Here is a 17,539-nt window from a genome sequence, read left to right on the forward strand (position 1 = left end):
CATTTTACCATTCTCATTTCTTATTCATGTAGAACAGCAGGATAGCAGCATAATGTTGCAATAGCACAATATTTTCTGGTTGTTTCTGGGCTGTCTGCATTGCATCCATGTCAGCCATTAAAATTTATGCATGACGACAAGGTTTGCATGAGCAAATGCATGTAGCTAAAAACAAGCCATTATTTCCATGTCATTCACTGTCTTTCACTTAATGCAGACAGTAGCATAATGCTAAGTTGATGTGATAATGCTGTGTGTGGAAAAGAATGTACAGTAGTTGAGAATCAATATTTTCACAGGGTTGAGTAAATCACTTTATAGTAGGCATCCAATCAACTATGGTTGAGGCGGGTTAATGGAAGTGGAAAATAAGAAGCAGGCAGAGAATCTTTTCTTGATAGAAACAACTTAAATGCTGCTATTTTATTTTTACAGGGGGGTGGGGGGCAGAGCAGGAACTCATGGTAAGTTATTTTCTTGAAGTTTTTTGAAGAAATTAATATATTAATTTAAAAATAAAACTTTAAGTCCATGTTAAATGATGTTTTGTATACCAAGGTATAAAACAATAGAGTGTCTAAACTTTTAAATTCTTTGGTGGCAAACATTGTTCATTTTGCATAAATCACTATAGTAAGTTGAGACGTTAAAATATAGAAACAAATCTGTGCCAGATAAGAGGACCTCTCATAATTATATGGAATATTGATTTCAATTAATAGTAACCTGTCTGAATCTATTATTCTAGTTTTTTTTTTTTTCTTTCTTTTAGGCATCCTTATTATTAAAAAAACAAAAAACTAAATGTGCTAAGCTGGTGTTCTGGCAATAGCAAGATATGTATTCACAAGTATATATACCTATAAATGCTCCTCTGTTAATTCAATACATATTTATGAACATTTGTGGTCAAGCACCAAATTATACTGGGTGTCATACAAAGTATAAGAACAGGCCCAGCCCTTAAGGTGCTCATAGGTAAGACATGTACAAAATAATTACAGTACTAGGTAGGTGGTATATGTACCAAAAGGCTATTTGGTCATTGGGAAAGACTTCTAAGAAGAGAAAATGTTATCATGATAGATAAGCTCTATAAAGTTGAAATGGCTGGGCGGGGCCTTACGAAAGGAAGGAATCATAGGTGGCATGTAAATGAAGAAAAGCCCCTCCCTCTTGTGTTCTTTCTTTCACAGGAGAAAGCTATAATAATATGAGGAGTTGTCTGATCGACTACCACAAGCAAAAGATTAGCCTTATTTCTCTCATGTTGTTACCAAATGACCATCTTTTCTTTCAGGCCACAGTTGCAGCTTTTGCAGCTAGCGAAGGCCACTCCCACCCTCGGGTAGTCGAACTGCCAAAGACTGATGAAGGCCTTGGTTTTAATGTGATGGGAGGAAAGGAGCAAAATTCCCCCATTTATATCTCTCGCATCATTCCCGGAGGAGTGGCGGAAAGACACGGAGGCCTCAAAAGAGGAGACCAGCTGCTCTCAGTCAATGGAGTGGTATGTTCACAGAATAACTGGAGTTTTTCTCTAAGGTTTTTTTTTTTTTTTTTTTCCTGATATACTGTTGTCAATGTTGAAAACCTGGAACAAATCATAATTTGTGTCCAAACAGTTTCCTAATTGTGGATGGACGTTAAACCTATAAAAGCAGTAATTTTATAGTTTGTATGTCTCATTTCATCTTGTTCAGGTATGATAAGTATGGACTAATTAGAAAATCATTCTGAGAAATTATCCCAACTAGTGGAATCTCTCCCATGTAAGACTCTATTTGAATTAAGGCTTATAACAACATAATGCTTTTAAGGCACTTTTTATCTAAAGTTATTATAAGCAAATGCACACACTAAAAACAAACAAAAAAAAACCTATAATTTTTTTTTTATTTTAATTAAAGAGGGAGAGTAACTTTAATAAGTATATAATAATATCACACCCCCATAAAAATTTGATGGCATTACCATTTATCACATTTATTTCAGTTTTCAAATGAAATTAAGGTAAACTAAAATGCATAGTATGTTTTTCATAAACTCATATTCTTTGGATGCCATTCCCTCCACATGTAATAATGAATTACTAAGGAAATAGCTTCATGTAAGATGAGTAATTTTCTCTCCAAACATAAATAACCGAAAAGCACAAATTTTAGAAAAATAAATAGGAACATATCAGTACTTAAATAAAAAATAATTTTTTTTTTATCAGTACTTACCTGCCTATTAATCTGTCTTAGTCATCTGGTGCTGCTATAACAGAAATACCACAAGTGGGTGGCTTTTGCAAAGAGAAATTTATTTTCTCACAGTCTAGTAGGCTAGAAGTCCAAATTCAGGGCATAGGGTTCAGGGGAAGGCTTTCTCTGTCAGCTATGGAGGAAGGTCCTTCTCATCAATCTTCCCCTGGACCAGGAGCTTCTCCATGCAGGAACCCTGGATCCGAAGGATGTGCTCTGCTCCTGGCAATGCTTTCTTGGTGGTATGAGGTCCTCCAACTCTCTGCATGCTTCCCTTTCCTTTTATCTCTTGTAAGATAAAAGGTTTTGTGGGCCACACCCCAGGGAAACTCCCTTTACATTGGATCAGGGATGTGACGTGAGGAAGGGTGTTACATCTCACCCTAATGCTGTTTAACCACAGGCAGAGATTATGATTTATAACACATAGGAAAATTACAAAATGGAGAACAGCCACACAATACTGGGGATCATGGCCTAACCAAGTTTACATGTATTTTGGGGGGACATGATTCAATCCATGACATAATCTATGATCATTTTTTCTAAGAATTTAAGATTTTGATGAATAAAATATATTTGGATTATTTGTGGCCACATTGATCTCTGCTTAGAACACCATATCCAAAGGAAAATGCATTTAGAATATGGTATTTCATTGGTAAAAATGGATTAAAATTTTTCTTTGTCTCTTTTGGGAAACCCTGGTGGCGTAGTGGTTAAGTGCTACGGCTGCTAACCAAAGGGTTGGCAGTTCAAATCTGCCAGGCGCTCCTTGGAAACTCTATGGGGCAGTTCTACTCTGGCCTGTAGGGTCGCTGTGAGTTGGAATTGATTCTTCAGCACTGGGTTTGGTTTTTTGGTTTGGTTCTTGCATTTTATTTTTTATGGGTTAATGAGGAGGCAGCAGTGGTTCTGTGGTAGAATTCTCAGTTTCTGTGCAGGATGACCTGGGTTCGATTCCCAGGCAATGCACCTCACGCACAGCTCCCACCTATTTGGCTTATGTATTGTTATGATGCTGAACAGGTTTCGGTGGAGTATCCAGACTAATATGGTGTCATGGATAGAATTGTGTCCCCCCAAAATGTCTGTCAACTTGGCTAAGTCATGATTCCCAGTATTGTATGATTGTCTACCATTTTGTCATCTGATGTGATTTCCCTATGCATTGTAAATCCTACCACTGATGTTAGTGAGATGAATTATCAGCAGTTATATTGATGAGATCTACAAGATCAGTGTCTTAAGCCAATCTCTTTTGAGATATAAAAGAGAGAAGCGATCAGAGAGACGTGGGGACTTCATACCACCAAGAAAGCAGCACCAGGAGCAGAGCACATCCTTCAGACCCGGGGTTCCTGCACAGAGAAGCTCCTAGACCCGGAAAAGATTGATAACAAGGACCTTTCTCCAGAGCCGATGGAGAGAGAAAGCCTTCCCCTGGATCTGAACTAAATTGGGACTTGTAGCCTACTAGACTGTGAGAGAATAAATTTCTCTTTGTTAAAGCCATCCGCTTGTGGCATTTCTGTTAAAGCAGCACTAGATGACTAAGACAGATTGGCTAGGAAGAAAGACTTGGCAACCTACTTCTGAAAATCAGCTAATGAAAACCCTAGGGATCAAGGGGGTGGCACAACACCGGGCAGACTTTAGCTTATTCACGCATGGATTGCAGTGAGTCAGGGCCCAATTCAACAGTGGCTAACAACAATACTGAACTATTCATTCAGCTCTGCCCAGTTCTCTGATGTATATCAAAATCAGCGATTTGTTAATATTTCATTTTATTCAGCGTTCCAATTTTAGAATTGCTTGTTTCACTTACTTTTTTTATGTTACTAATGCTGTAAGATGAGCTTTTTGTTGACCTTTACACGTAAACGATGACTTTTTCAAAGCATGTTTTGACTGATCATTCCAGAGTTGAATTTTGTAGTAGAGGGCTCTAGAGCTAGATCATGTAGTTATGTCACTCAGTAATCTATGCCTCAGTGTATAAATTTATATTTTCTCGAATATATGGATAGATAAAAAGAAAGTATGCATTTAAAATCAGTATAAAATGTACAAAACAGAAGAGAACCAAAAGATTAAAATACAGCAATTATATAAAATGACAATAAATATATATGAAATTAATTTCATAGGTGGTTGATTTCAGGAAGCTATGGGAGCTAAAGAGCTGTTGTTTAACCTAGGTGACGCACGTGCAGGGAACACAGCTGTAGTAACTGTACAATCACTCATCCATTCCTTGCAATTACCTTGAGAGGTACCTAGTAAACAACAACGAGTTCAGGAGCCATGGCGTCAGGCAGCCCAGGCTCTACCGTTCAATATACATATTATTATGGGTTAATATCCTCTAAGCATCAATATTCTTATCTGTAAAAAGGAAAAACTAATTAATCTGAAGGACTCTAGTGGTGATTAAAATGAGGCAAAACATCTATTGAGAGCTGTCCTGTGATAACTGGGTCACACACTTGGGTGCTCTTTGGTAAATAAGTGTGGCTATGGAAGTAGTTGGAGATGGGTGAGGGTTTTCAAGCCCTTTATCTAGCCCCTATGATATTGCTATTGCTAATTAGGTTAAAGGAAAAGCTGAAAGCAAATTCTGCTACACATATAGGCATGTACTAGCAAACATTTAATAGCAAGCAAACACTAATCAATTCACAAAGGCTCTTCAGTAAGTTTGATGAAATCCCAGTTCTCTGTCAATTCAGATGTTCCTTTGAAAAAGGCTTCACTTGAGGCAGATGAGACAACATCCCAGAGTCAGGATTTTGTTGCATCAGACAACCAGAAATAGTCTTAAGCTGACAGGTGGAAACAGAACCATTTAGTGATCAAGCCTTGACACCAATTCTATGGTACCCTGTTCATGCAATGGTGGGGAATATCTCCAAAAGATTTTAATATTCCACAAATATTTAAAATGTTTAAATCTACCATTTATGGTCCATTATAGCGTTTATTATACTATTTAATGGCCATTAATTTTTCCAGTGAAAATCTATTTCTGAGATACCTTTGCTAGCTAACAAAGTATTATTTGTTGATTTCAGTAGGTATAACAAATGCTTTTATAGCAGCCCCCTCTAGAGTGTGGCCTTTCTGATATAATGCCATCTGTAAGGGTTTGGCTCCCAACCAAACCTCTGGAGTGGTATAAACTCCTAAAGTTGAAGCTTAAAATACGGGCATATCCGCATAATCAAACTATGTAGTATAAAGCATGTATTTTTAAAGTATTTAAAAATAAATTATAGACATGGCAACAGTTTCTAAACTTTATCAGGTACTTATCAAAAGGTAGTTTTCCTTCTGTAAATGAGAGTACTTCATGAGAGTAAAAAAAGTACCTAATCCAAGGCTAGTACCCCTGGACTTCTAACACTGAGACCAGAGGTTTTTCCAGTATAACTAATTCCAGGCAGGTAGCAGTATTTAATGACAAAAAATAATAACTCAGTAATGGAAGGACAAAAAAAGAAAAAACTCAGCATATGATCAAATGATGTCTATTTCTACTTTGAAATAAAGTACCATTCGGGGAAATTAATATGGAAGATTTGCAGAACATGATATTAGAGACAGAACAAATTTCAGAAGGAAGTGATTTGGAGGGCTGAGGCAAACCTGAACTACATCAGTGAAAGTACTCTAGGGAAAGTTTCCACCTGTCATACTTAAAACATAAAGAAATTATTCCATGGATCTTCAAGTATCTGAAAAGAAATTTTCTTTATGTTTGCTGTTGTTCTTTTTATAAACTCTACTGATTTCTAGAAAGGATGTGTCATGAAGTCTTATAAAAATTAAGTATGTTAATACTGAACTGTTAATATGAGATATTAGATAATAAAATGAGATAGCAAGGGGGAAAGTCAATAAATAGAAAAAAAAAAGAAAAAATACAGCAATTGAGCAAGTAATTTTTTTCTTGGCTTCTTAGAAGTCAAAACAGAAGGAAACTCATACCAGCTCAGCTCTCACTGGGAGAGAAAATTTTTTCTATCCCCGGGCTTCCAGAGAAAATTCCCATGGGATTTTTGCAAATGAGACATTGAATCATCTAATACAATTTTAGAAAAAATAGAGTGGCTTTTGGTGTGTGGCTATTTCTTATGCCAACCCTCAGTGAAAACTTAGAGCTTAATGTCCAATTAAAATTTAACATTAATAGAAGGTCAAAATGTTATAGTCAGAATTTTAGCTTTCTAAAGATTTGCTTTTCACCCTTTTCCACTCAAGTTTTTCATCAGCAATTTTGAGAAAGGACTAAAGGACTATTTATAAATGTCACAGCCAATGTAGAACCAGCAGGGATAGTAAATATACTTAGTGATAGTGATAGAGTCAAAATATAAAATTCTCAATGGAATAGTACAAGAGGACTAATTTATTAAGAATTTATGTAAAATTAGCTACATATGTACTGAATCAGAGAGGAATTGCTAACCATCAAAACCTGAAGGAAAAAAAAAAAAGCCTAGGGGGTTTCAGTTAATTTCAAGAGGAATATAAGGCAAGTTGGAAAAAAAAATGTTATGATTATCATGTTGTTGTTATTGTTAGCTGCCCCCAAGTCCACCCTCAACTCATGGCAAACCTATGTGACAGAGTAGAACTGCTCCATGGAGATTTTCTTGGCTGTAATCTTTACAGAAACAGATAGCCAGTCCTTTCTTCTGTGGAGCACTGGGTGGGTTTGAACTACCAATCTTTTGGTTAGCAACTTATCACAAATTGCTTGCATCACCCAGGCTCCTTAAATGTAATTATAAGGACATCAATGAAAATATCTTGTACAGGACATGGAAGGATATTGGTCTGGATTTTGAGTGTGCTGTTCAGCTCATATAAACCCTGGTGGCATAGTGGTTAAGAGCTACAGCTGCTAACTAAAAGGTCAGCAGTTCGAATTCACCAGGCACTCCTTGGAAACTATAGGGCAGTTCTACCCTATCCTATAGGGCTGCTATGAGTTGGAATTGACTCAACTGCAGTGGCTTAATGGGTTCAGCTCATACACTATTGTGCTTTTTTCTTGGTTCCATCTGTGAGAAAAACAATAAGCTTACCCAGAGAAGAGCGGTCTTGTATATGAGGATCATGTTAAAGGAGGGCTTGAGCTCTTTAAAATAGAGAGGAGAACATTTAGGGCAATAATGGCTGAATTCAGTTGTTATCCATTGTGCAAGGTGACAGATGGCAGAACCAAGACCAATGGGTAAAAGTCACAGGACGGGCAGATTTCAGCTTGTTACATAAAAACTTTTTAAACCCTTTAGAAAAAAAAAAAAAAAACTTGTCGATTCTAACTCATAGCAACACTATAGGACAGAGTAGAACTGCCCCACAGGGTTTCCAAGGAGAGGCTGATGGATTCGAACTGCTGACCTTTTGGTTGGCAGCCAAGCTCGTAACTACTGTGCCACCAGAGCTCATTAAATCCTTTAAACCCTTAACCAAAACCAAACGTCTTGCCGTAGAGTCAATTCCAGCACATAGTGACCCTATGACCCTTAACCAAAAACCAAACCCAGTGCCATCAAATCGATTCCGACTCATAGCGACCCTATAGGACAGAGTAGAACTGCCCCATAGAGTTTCCAAGGAGCGCCTGGCAGATTTGAACTGCCAGCCCTTTGGTTTGCAGCCATAGCACTTAAACATTATGCCACCAGGGTTTCCCTATGACCCTTAAAAAGATGACCCTTAGAGCTGTCTAAATAGGGAAAGGCTGAAGCATAAAGGCAGTGAGTTCCCATCATTTGAAATTTTAATCAGAGATTAGAAAACCTTCTGGCAAGGACATTTAAAATCTGTAGAGAGTTGCAACAACTGGCCCCCAAGGTCCCTTCCAACTTTGTGACTCTGTAATTCTTTGTCTTTAAATAAGATTTTGCTAAGTGAGTACTACATAACCCTCCACAGTCACATACATCTTTATACTCTGAACACAGGTAAGCAGGCTCCAGCTACTCTCTGTATATGCTTGTTGTTGTTGTTAGTGGCCATCGAGTCAGTTATGAGTCATGATGATCCCATGTGTGCAGAGTAGAACTGCTCCGTAGGGCTTTCAAGGCTGTGACCATTCAGAAGCAAATCAACAGGCCTGTCTCCCAAGGCATCTCTGAGTGGGTCTGAAAGGCAACCTTTCAGTTAGTAGTCGAGTGCTCAGTTTGCACCACCCAGGGACTCCGTATGTACTCTACTAAGGAGGTATTTTCTTTAAAAGAATGATTAGAAATCTGTTCTTGTTATTTGCCGTTGAGTTAGCTTTGGCTCATGATGACCTTATGTATAACAGAATGAACTTAGAAATCTTCTACAATATACTTTTTAAAATTTACTTAGTACTTCACAGTTTATGAAAAGCATTCACATGATTTTTTCCTCAAAACAGTCTTGCAAGGTGGATTTTTTTTTGTCGTTGTCAGGTACCTTCGAGTCGGTTTAGACTCATAGTGACCCTGTGTGCAACAGCACAAAACACTGCCTAGTCCTGCACAATCTTCACAATCATTGTTATGCGTGAGCCCGTTGTTGTAGCCACCGTGTCAGTCCATCTCCTTGAGGGTCTTCCCCCTTTTCACTGACCTTCTACTTTACCAAGCATGATGTCCTTCCCTGGGGACTGATCCCCTCCTGATAACATGTCCAACATAAGTGAGATGAAGTCTTGCCATCCTTGCTTCGAAGGAGCATTCTGGCTGCACTTCTTCCAAGAAAGATTTGTTTGTTCTTCTGGCATGAGATGGATAGTGCCAAGGTTTGCCCACAGTTTCACAGCTGAGGATGTTGAAGCATGTAGAGATTAAGTGAATTGTTTCAAATCATCTAGCTAGAATGCATTAAAGGCCTCCTGACTTCAAGCCTAATTCTCCTTGTATAACACCAACCAGCTCATAGTAATGAAGGACTATTTAAGTATAAAGATTGAATTAGGAGTTAAAAAGAAAAATAAAACCATCCATCTTTAGTCTTCTCCTCTTCTCCCCTCCCCTCCCCTCTCCTCTTCTCTTACTTTCTTCTTCTCCTTTCCCGTGACTTCCTGATCCCCCATCTCTCTTTCTCTCTATTATATACACACAAACAGAATTGATCCACAAAAAACCACACAGAGACCCACACCCAAATACATATATGGAATGAATTTCAACCTTTATTGTGATCATATCTGATACTAACCAAATGAAATAACTGGTTATTTTAAAAATCAACCCCAGTGAAAATGGAAAAAGGCCTGTGAATTGTACCAATGCCAGTTTCCTGGTTGTCATATTATACTATCGTTACACAAGATAAACATTGGGGGAAGCTGGGCAATGGTGCACAGGACCTCCCTGTACATTACTTTTCAACTTTCTGTGAATCTATGATTACTTCAAAATAAACTTTTTTTTTTATAAAGCGGAGAAAGTAAAAAAAAAAAAATTACAGTATTCCCAAATACGATATCCTCTGGTACTGAAGGGAGAGAGAATAGATGAGGAACAGGAAGACAGAGGACAAAGATAAAATGAAAAGCGTGAGAACTTTAAAAATATGTCATATCAAAAAGAAGCCTTCATTAGCTCTGAAATCCAAGCCTTGTTGTAGAGAACTATTGGTGAGAAATTACAGTTAAATTTTACTCGGTCTATAAACCAAAAAACCAAACCCGTTGCCATTGAGTCACTTCCAACTGATAATGATCCTATAGGACAGAGTAGAACTGCCCCCGTACAGTTTCCAAGGAGCGCCTGGTAGATTCAAATTGCTGACGTTTTGGTTAGCAGCCTTAGCTGTTAACCACTACACCACCAGGGCTTCCGTCTAGGTCTACAATTAATCCTAAATAAAACTGTCGATAGAGTATATGCCCAGTGCTAACTGATTTTTAAGCATAACAAATGAACAAGTGCAAATTTAGGGATGGAATGGAATAAATTGTTTTCCTGGATTCTGGCTTTTATCCCATTTAAGAAATACACATGCCAAGTTAAGGGTGAATAAACACAGCTCAAGTTATTTATGCAGAATGGCTGTCAGGTGTGGAATGAGGAAGAAACAAAAATTAAAACTGTTTGCATTTGAGCTCCGTTTAACTACTCCATCCCAGAGGAAGAATCTGTATGAAAATCCTTTAAATTACTATAAAATGCACTGGAAAAATTCTACTTTAATGATTCTTTAAGCTCTACATTACAATGTGTGCTCCCCTGGTGGCACTAATTTATGTTCCCTGACTTACCCAAGTCTTAGAACAGTCCCTGGTACATAGTCGATGCCTCGTGAATATTCGTTGAGCAGTGCTTACCACATGCCAGGCACTATGATAAGCACTGTCATAAATGAATGAATAATTCCCCCATAACGATCCTTTAAAGGAACCCTGGTAAGGCAGTGGTTAAGCACTTGGCTACTACCGAAAGGTTGGCAATTCAATTCTACCAGCTGCTTCTTGAGAGAAAGAAGTGGCAGTCTGCTTCTGTAAAGATTTACAGCCTTGGAAGCCCTATGGCGTAGTTCTACCCTGTCCTTTAGGGTCTCTATGAGTTAGAATCGACAACACCAGTGGGTTTTATTTTATTTTTAATGACCCTTTGTGATGTTGTTGTTGTTAGGTGCCCGTTGAGTCAGTTCAGACTCATGGTGACCCTGCGTACAACAGGACAAAACACTGCCCTGTCCTTTGCCATTCTCACAATCACTGTTAGGTTTGAGCCCATTATTACGGACACTGTGTCAGTCCATCTCGTTGAAAGTCTCCCTCTTTTTTGCTGACCTTCTACTTTACCAAGCATGATGTCCTTCTCCAGGGACTAATCTCACCACCCTTGCTTCTAAGGCACATTCTGGCTGTACTTCCTACAAAACAGATTTGTTCATTCTTTTGGCAGTCCGTTGTGTGTTGAATATTCTTCACCAACACCACAATTCAAAGGTGTCAATTTTTCTTCAATCTTCCTTATTCACTGTCCAGCTTTCACATACATATGAGGCAATTGAAAACACCATGGCTTGGGTCAGGCACACCTTAGTCTTCAAGGTGACATCTTTGCTTTTTAACACTTTAAAGAAGTCTTTTGCAGCAGATTTGTCCAATGCAATGCATCTTTTGATTTCTTGACTGCTGCTTCCACTGGTGTTGATGGTAGATCCACCTAAAATGAAATCCTTGACAACTTCAATCTTTTCTCTGTTTATCACAATGTGGCTTATTCGTCCAGTTGTGAAGATTTTTGTTTTCTTTATGTTGAGGTGTAAACCATACTGAAGGCTATAGTCTTTGATCTTCATCAGTAAGTGTTCCAAGTCCTCTTCACTTTCAACAAACAAGGTTGTGTCACCTGCATAACACAGGTTGTTAATGAATCTTGCTCCATTCCTGACCCCACTTTCTTTTTCATATAGTCCAGCTTCTTGGATTATTTGCTTAGCATACAAATTGAATAAGTATGGTGAAAGCATAAAACCCTGACACACACCTTTTCTGACTTTAAACCACAAAGTATCCCCTTGTTCTGTTTGAATGACTGCCTCTTGATCCATGTACAGGTTCCTCATAAGCAGAATTAAGTGTTCTGGAAGTCCCATTCTTGGCAATGTTATACATAATTTGTTATGATCCACACAATTGAATGCCTTTGCATAGTTAATAAAACAGAGGTAAACATCTTTCCGGTATTTGCTGCTTTCAGTCAGGATCCATCTGACATCAGCAAAGATATCCCTGGTTCCACGCCCTCTTCTGAATCCAGCTTGAATTTCTGGCAATTACCTGTCAATATACTTCTGCAGCCACTTTTAAATGATCTTCCGCAAAATTTTACTTGAGTGTGATGTTAATGATATTGTTCGATAATTTCTGCATTTGTTTGGATCACCTTTCTTGGAAATAGGCATAAATATGGATCTCTTCCAGTAGGTTGGCCAGGTAGCTGTTTTCCAAATTTCTTGGCATAGACGAGTGAGCACTTCCATCACTGCAACCGTTTGTTGAAACATCTCAATTGGTAAGTATTCTGTCAATTCCTAGAGGCTTGTTTTTCGCCAATGCCTTCTGTACAGCTTGGGCTTCTTCCTTCAGTACCATCAGTTCCTAATCATATGACACTTACTGAAATGGCTGAATGTTTGCCAATTCTTTTTGATATAGTCATTCTGTGTGTTCCTTCCATCTTCTTTTGATGTTTCCTGGGTCATTTAATATTTTCCCCATATAATCTTTCAGTATTATAACTTGAGGCTTTAATTTTTTTAGGAAACTGAGGAGGACATAAATCAATGAACTTAACCAAAACCATGCAGCTACTAAGTGGCAGAGCTGGAGATTCTAACTTAGATAATCTGGCCTTATTCATCATAATATGAGGGCAAATAAATACCTTACCAGTTATACAAATTGCTGTCAAGTCAATTCCAACTTTAGGTAGCCTCACAGGTATTAAAGTAGAACTGTGCTCCGTGGAGTTTTTTTGATGGCTGATTTTTCAGAAGCAGATCATCAGGCCTTCCTTCCAAGGTGCCTCTGGGTGGATGCAAATCTCCAACCTTTCTTTGAGCAGCTGAGCACCTTAACCATTTGTACAATCCAGAGACTCCAATAACTATCTTTACCAAAACTAAACCCATTTTGTTTGATTCTAACTCACAGCAATCCAATAGGACAGAGTAGGACTGTGCCATAGGGTTTCCAAAGAGTGGCTGATGGGTTCAATCTGCTGACCATTTTGGTTAGCAACCAAGCTCTTAACCAGTGTGCCACCAGGGCTCCATAATTATCTCAGCCATTATTAAATTAGTACTTTCATGTATGTTATAGAAAAAATCAAGTTTGCTTAACCTCTGTGGATTTGCATAAGCGCATTTTTGGTGGGGAGAGGCTCTGTCTTCTTAGATTCTCATAAGAATGCCTTTAAAAGTTAAGAACCACTTTTAAAGATAGTAACATTTTTGAAAAGGAAGTTTACTTTAATCCCAGTGGTTCAGAATACTGAGGGGAGCGTGAAAAGTTTGGTTTGAATGTGTTTCCTTGAGTTGTTTCAAACCTGCTTAACCTGCCGTTCTGCTTTGTACCAGGCACACAAATACTGAGGGCCAGAATGTGGCCTGTACAGCCAGTCTTCTGTGGCTGAGGCTGACAGGGCAGATGTGATCCACATGTGCCCTCTAGGGTCCACTTGGTGGTGAGAGGAGAGTCAGTGCAAGCATGAAGAGGGAAAAGAGAAGCCTTGGCCCTTCGTTCCCTGCAGGCCTAGAGTGAGTGTGCCCAACTCAATTCCAGGCTAAGCAATATAAAATAAAGCTATTCTCCTCACATTCTCATTTTGCCTAAGAGGTGTCAGCAGATTCTTTACCTTTCTCAGCAGCTGAGTGGGAGCTTGTTTGGGTTATAATTAAATAGGAGTGCAAGCTGAAATTTCAGTTAAGTGCTAGAAATTTTAGTTCTGGGATGACATCATGTGACAGGCATTCACTCACATTTGTGAGGTACAATTACACTGTTTTATCCCAGTCACCTTCAGAATGGCACAAACACTGCAGCATAATTCAGTGTAGCTTTCAACGTTGAGCAGGTGGTGTTCTAGTCCCCTTCATTCTGAGTCAGCTCCTGAAAAGAGATCTTTTAATTTAAAAAGCAGAATAGGGAAATACTGTGCTACCCCAGTAAGCAGGTAAGGATAGCTTGCAAGTTAGAAATAGAGCTTCCATCAGTTTGTTCCAGTTCGAACTCCTGCTGAGAATTTGCATTTCTAACATGTTCCCAGGCACTTCTAGTGCCTCTGGTTAGGGACCAATTCTGAGAACCATTAGTGGAGCAGTGATTCTCAAAATTTAATATACATAAGAATCACCTGGAGATCTTGTCAAACTGTAGATTCTGATCCAGTATATCTGTGCTGGAAATGCAAATTCTTAGCAGGGGTTCCAACTGGAACAAACCAGTTCGAAGCCCTGGTTAGAACTGCCACATTCTCAGCCTTTGATTTCAGCATGTAGGAATGGGCACTAGGAATGTTAGTTCTCATGCATTAATAGACCATAATGGGAGTATAAACTGAGACCGTGCTGACAGAATTGACTAAAAATGTATCAGAGCTACAACACACTCACATTTAGTCACTGATAAAGTACAAGTCTCTAGGTGCTATAAAGCATTTCCCCACACACGTGGGGTCCGCCTGACCTACATAACAATTTAGATGGCTGATAAATGAGTATTTGACTATTCCATTTAGTCACTGGTGCAGTCTTTCTCAGAACTTACATTTACTGTTTGTTGTTTGTGTTTTCCTCATTTTTGTGCTGCTATTTTAGCAATGCTGTTTATCCATTCATTCACTCAGAGCAATTTTTAGAGCTATTTGTAGAGCAATTATTATGTACCAGCTATTATCTAAACCCTGGATATAGAAAGCTGAATAAAACAGAAAAGGTTACAATCCTAGTGGAAATGTCTGCCTGATGGTAATGATAATAATAAGGTAAACAGACAGACAGACAGAACAGTGTTGATATATCTGCCACTTACCCAGCCTAAGGGAAATTCCCCAATTTATTCTGTTCAGCTTAGAGTAATGAGATTTTTACTCCATTTTTTTTTTTTTTATGTGTATTAGTTTCCTAGAACTGCTGTAAAAAAAAATTACCACAGCCTTGGAGACTTAACATAATTCTCTCACCATTCTGGAGGCTAGAAGAAATCAGTTTCACTGGGCTGAAATCAAGGTGTCAGCAGGAATGTACTTCCACTTGAGGCTCTAGGAGAGAATCTGTTCCTTGCCTCTTCCAGCTTTTGGTGATTGCCAGTATTCCTTGACTTGTGGCCACTTCACTCCAGTCTCTGCCTCCGTGGTCACAGTGCCTTCTCTCCCGTGTCAAACTTTCCTCTGCCGCCCTTTTATAAGGACACTTGTGATTATATCAAGTCTACCCAGATAATCCAGGATAATCTTCCCATCTCAAGATTCTTAATCACAATCTGCAAAGACCCTTTTGCATATAAGATATATGAAGTACCATTAACAGGTTCCAGGGATTAGGAACTGATATCTTTGGGGGGCATTATGCAGCCTATTACAATGCATTAGTATCATAAATCCAGAGGATTTACAAGTATCCAGGACCATGGAATGGGACTAGTTGTCCATAGGCTGTGGGCATGTTGGTTTTTCACTCTCAGAGCAGTTTGTGCTGAGATGCTTATACCCTCCTTCTGGTTCTGACAATGAAAATTCTTTCTTCTCCTTCCACTTTGAACACTTTGCTCCTTTCACTCCTACCTATCCAGTCAAAGAAGCTCCTCAGCCTCCTCTTCCTCCTTCTTCCAGCCCCAATCTTATCTAGGCATTGGCTGAGAAAATTGATATAAAGACATGCAATCATCTTCTTCTGTCTCACAGCCAAAGAATCTTGGCTATTTTGGGGCACCCCCCCCCCTTTTTTTTTCTCCCTAGGTGTGGGCTGAAGGAAGCAGAGGGAGAGGGGAAATACCCAGAGAAGGCAAGTTTATACTTTAGGATATAACATTACCTCGTAATTAACCACTGTAACAAGTATTATAGAGAAAAAAGGAAAAGACAACAGTGAACCGTTTAAAAGAACAAGTGGAAATAATTTTAATAGTGGTCAGAGATGGCCTCTCTGAGGAGGTGACATTTAAGCTGAGACTTAAAGGCGAGGATGAGTCAGTCATCATCAAGAGTATGTGTGAACACACTGAGGGCAAGAAAGCCCATGGCCTGCCACGTAGGGGTGACTAAAAGAAGACCAGGCAACTAGAGCACAGAGGGTGGGGTAAGATGAGGCTAAGGAGTTGGCTGGGAACTGGGTGGGGCAAAGTCTTATAGGCAGTGCCAAGAAGTTTTTCTATTATTTTAAGTGCAATAGGAATCTGAATGTAGCCCAGCAATTTTGAAATCTAATGATACGATAAGAGTTTCTGATATTTTCTGATGATATGCACTAAGAAAGAAAGTTATTATACTTTTGATCTATTTCAGTGTATTAATTTTGTTTTTCCTATATTAAAATTTTCTTTCTATACTCTTTAAGCACTTAATGAGAATCTGGCATCTAATAACAATTTAGGGACAATTTTTCTTCTTATTTTATTAACTTTTTGTGAGCATTAGAAACTTTTACTTTACTGTCAGTTGATATTTTCAACATTTCAAATGGGACTTACTAGACTTCAATTTTTATATTTTCTGAGGAGTTTAAGGATATTGTTACCATATATAATATATGCATTTCCTCTTGGTGACTTTATTCCTCACCTATAAAGCAGAAATAGCAATGCCTTTCTCACAAGGCTAATCTGAAGATTAAAAAAAAAAATTAAGTAAGAGAAAGTATGAAAGCATCTACCATAATGGCAAATCCCCTTCAAATATCCCATAAAGTTTAGTTCTTTTCCATTAAAGCACTTAATAGTCTCCCCTTATCTTACAATTTTGCCTGAATATAGATATAAACTCCCAGCCTAGTTTACATCATTGTCCCAGCTCTCTGTTTATCTTCAAGAGACAGCAAAAGTCCCCAAATGGACACTCTAATTCCAGAGACAGTGGGCTCCCATCATTGGCCAGGCAACCATGGGCAAGTCATTGGATTCTTGCTATCTTTACATCTGTAAAACTGATGTAACGACACTTGTCCTATCTACCTTTCTCATAGTAATGGAGGTAAAAGCGACAAGGGATAAATAAAGTATTTGCAAAAATAAGGCTTTACACTTCCACAAAAACACAGCATTTCTGTTGTACGTTATTATTTTATCAGACGCCCCAGATGAGTCTCTCCATGTTTCCTAGCACTACAAAGTCTTAATTTGCAAAACCAGAAAATATAAACAGAGTAATGACCCCTTTTCTGTTCTGGCTGAGAAATGTATGGTTTAGTTCAAAGGAATACAGTGTTTGTCTTTTAAGTTCTGTGCTGGGTCGAGTTCTGGCGTCATTTATGCCTTGTGGAACTTACCAAACTCAATTAACAGTTATTGTTTTAGCCATTAGTGGAAAAGTCAATTTCTATTGCTTAAAGGCTATGCTTTATGATTCAATTTAAGCACAACTTGCTTGAGAAGGAACATTATTCCAACTTATTAATGTTGGTCTTTAGGCTGCCAGTACCAGCCTAAAGCAAGAATAGGAGTATTGCTAATACACCATAGCTGCATGAATATATCTAATGAAAAGCAAACCAGGAGTAACCCTCAGGGCTTTTGTGGTTTTCTATAATGAATTTTGATATTGTCTTGTTCTTGATTATATTCTCACAGA

The 17,539-nt window shown here is 38.4% G+C and overlaps 1 protein-coding gene across 1 annotated transcript in view; it reads left to right on the plus strand.

Annotated features, from left to right (window-relative positions):
• LIN7A (lin-7 homolog A, crumbs cell polarity complex component) overlaps window positions 1–17,539 on the plus strand; it is a 159,995-nt gene that overhangs the window by 106,840 nt on the left and 35,616 nt on the right. The window contains exon 4 of the mRNA XM_064283786.1: window positions 1,301–1,510. Within this exon, the coding sequence (XP_064139856.1) occupies window positions 1,301–1,510 (210 nt within the window). The remainder of the gene's footprint in view (window positions 1–1,300; window positions 1,511–17,539) is intronic.

The sequence above is a fragment of the Loxodonta africana genome, chromosome 4 (genome assembly GCF_030014295.1).
Source record: "Loxodonta africana isolate mLoxAfr1 chromosome 4, mLoxAfr1.hap2, whole genome shotgun sequence".
Taxonomy (NCBI): Eukaryota; Metazoa; Chordata; class Mammalia; order Proboscidea; family Elephantidae; genus Loxodonta; species Loxodonta africana.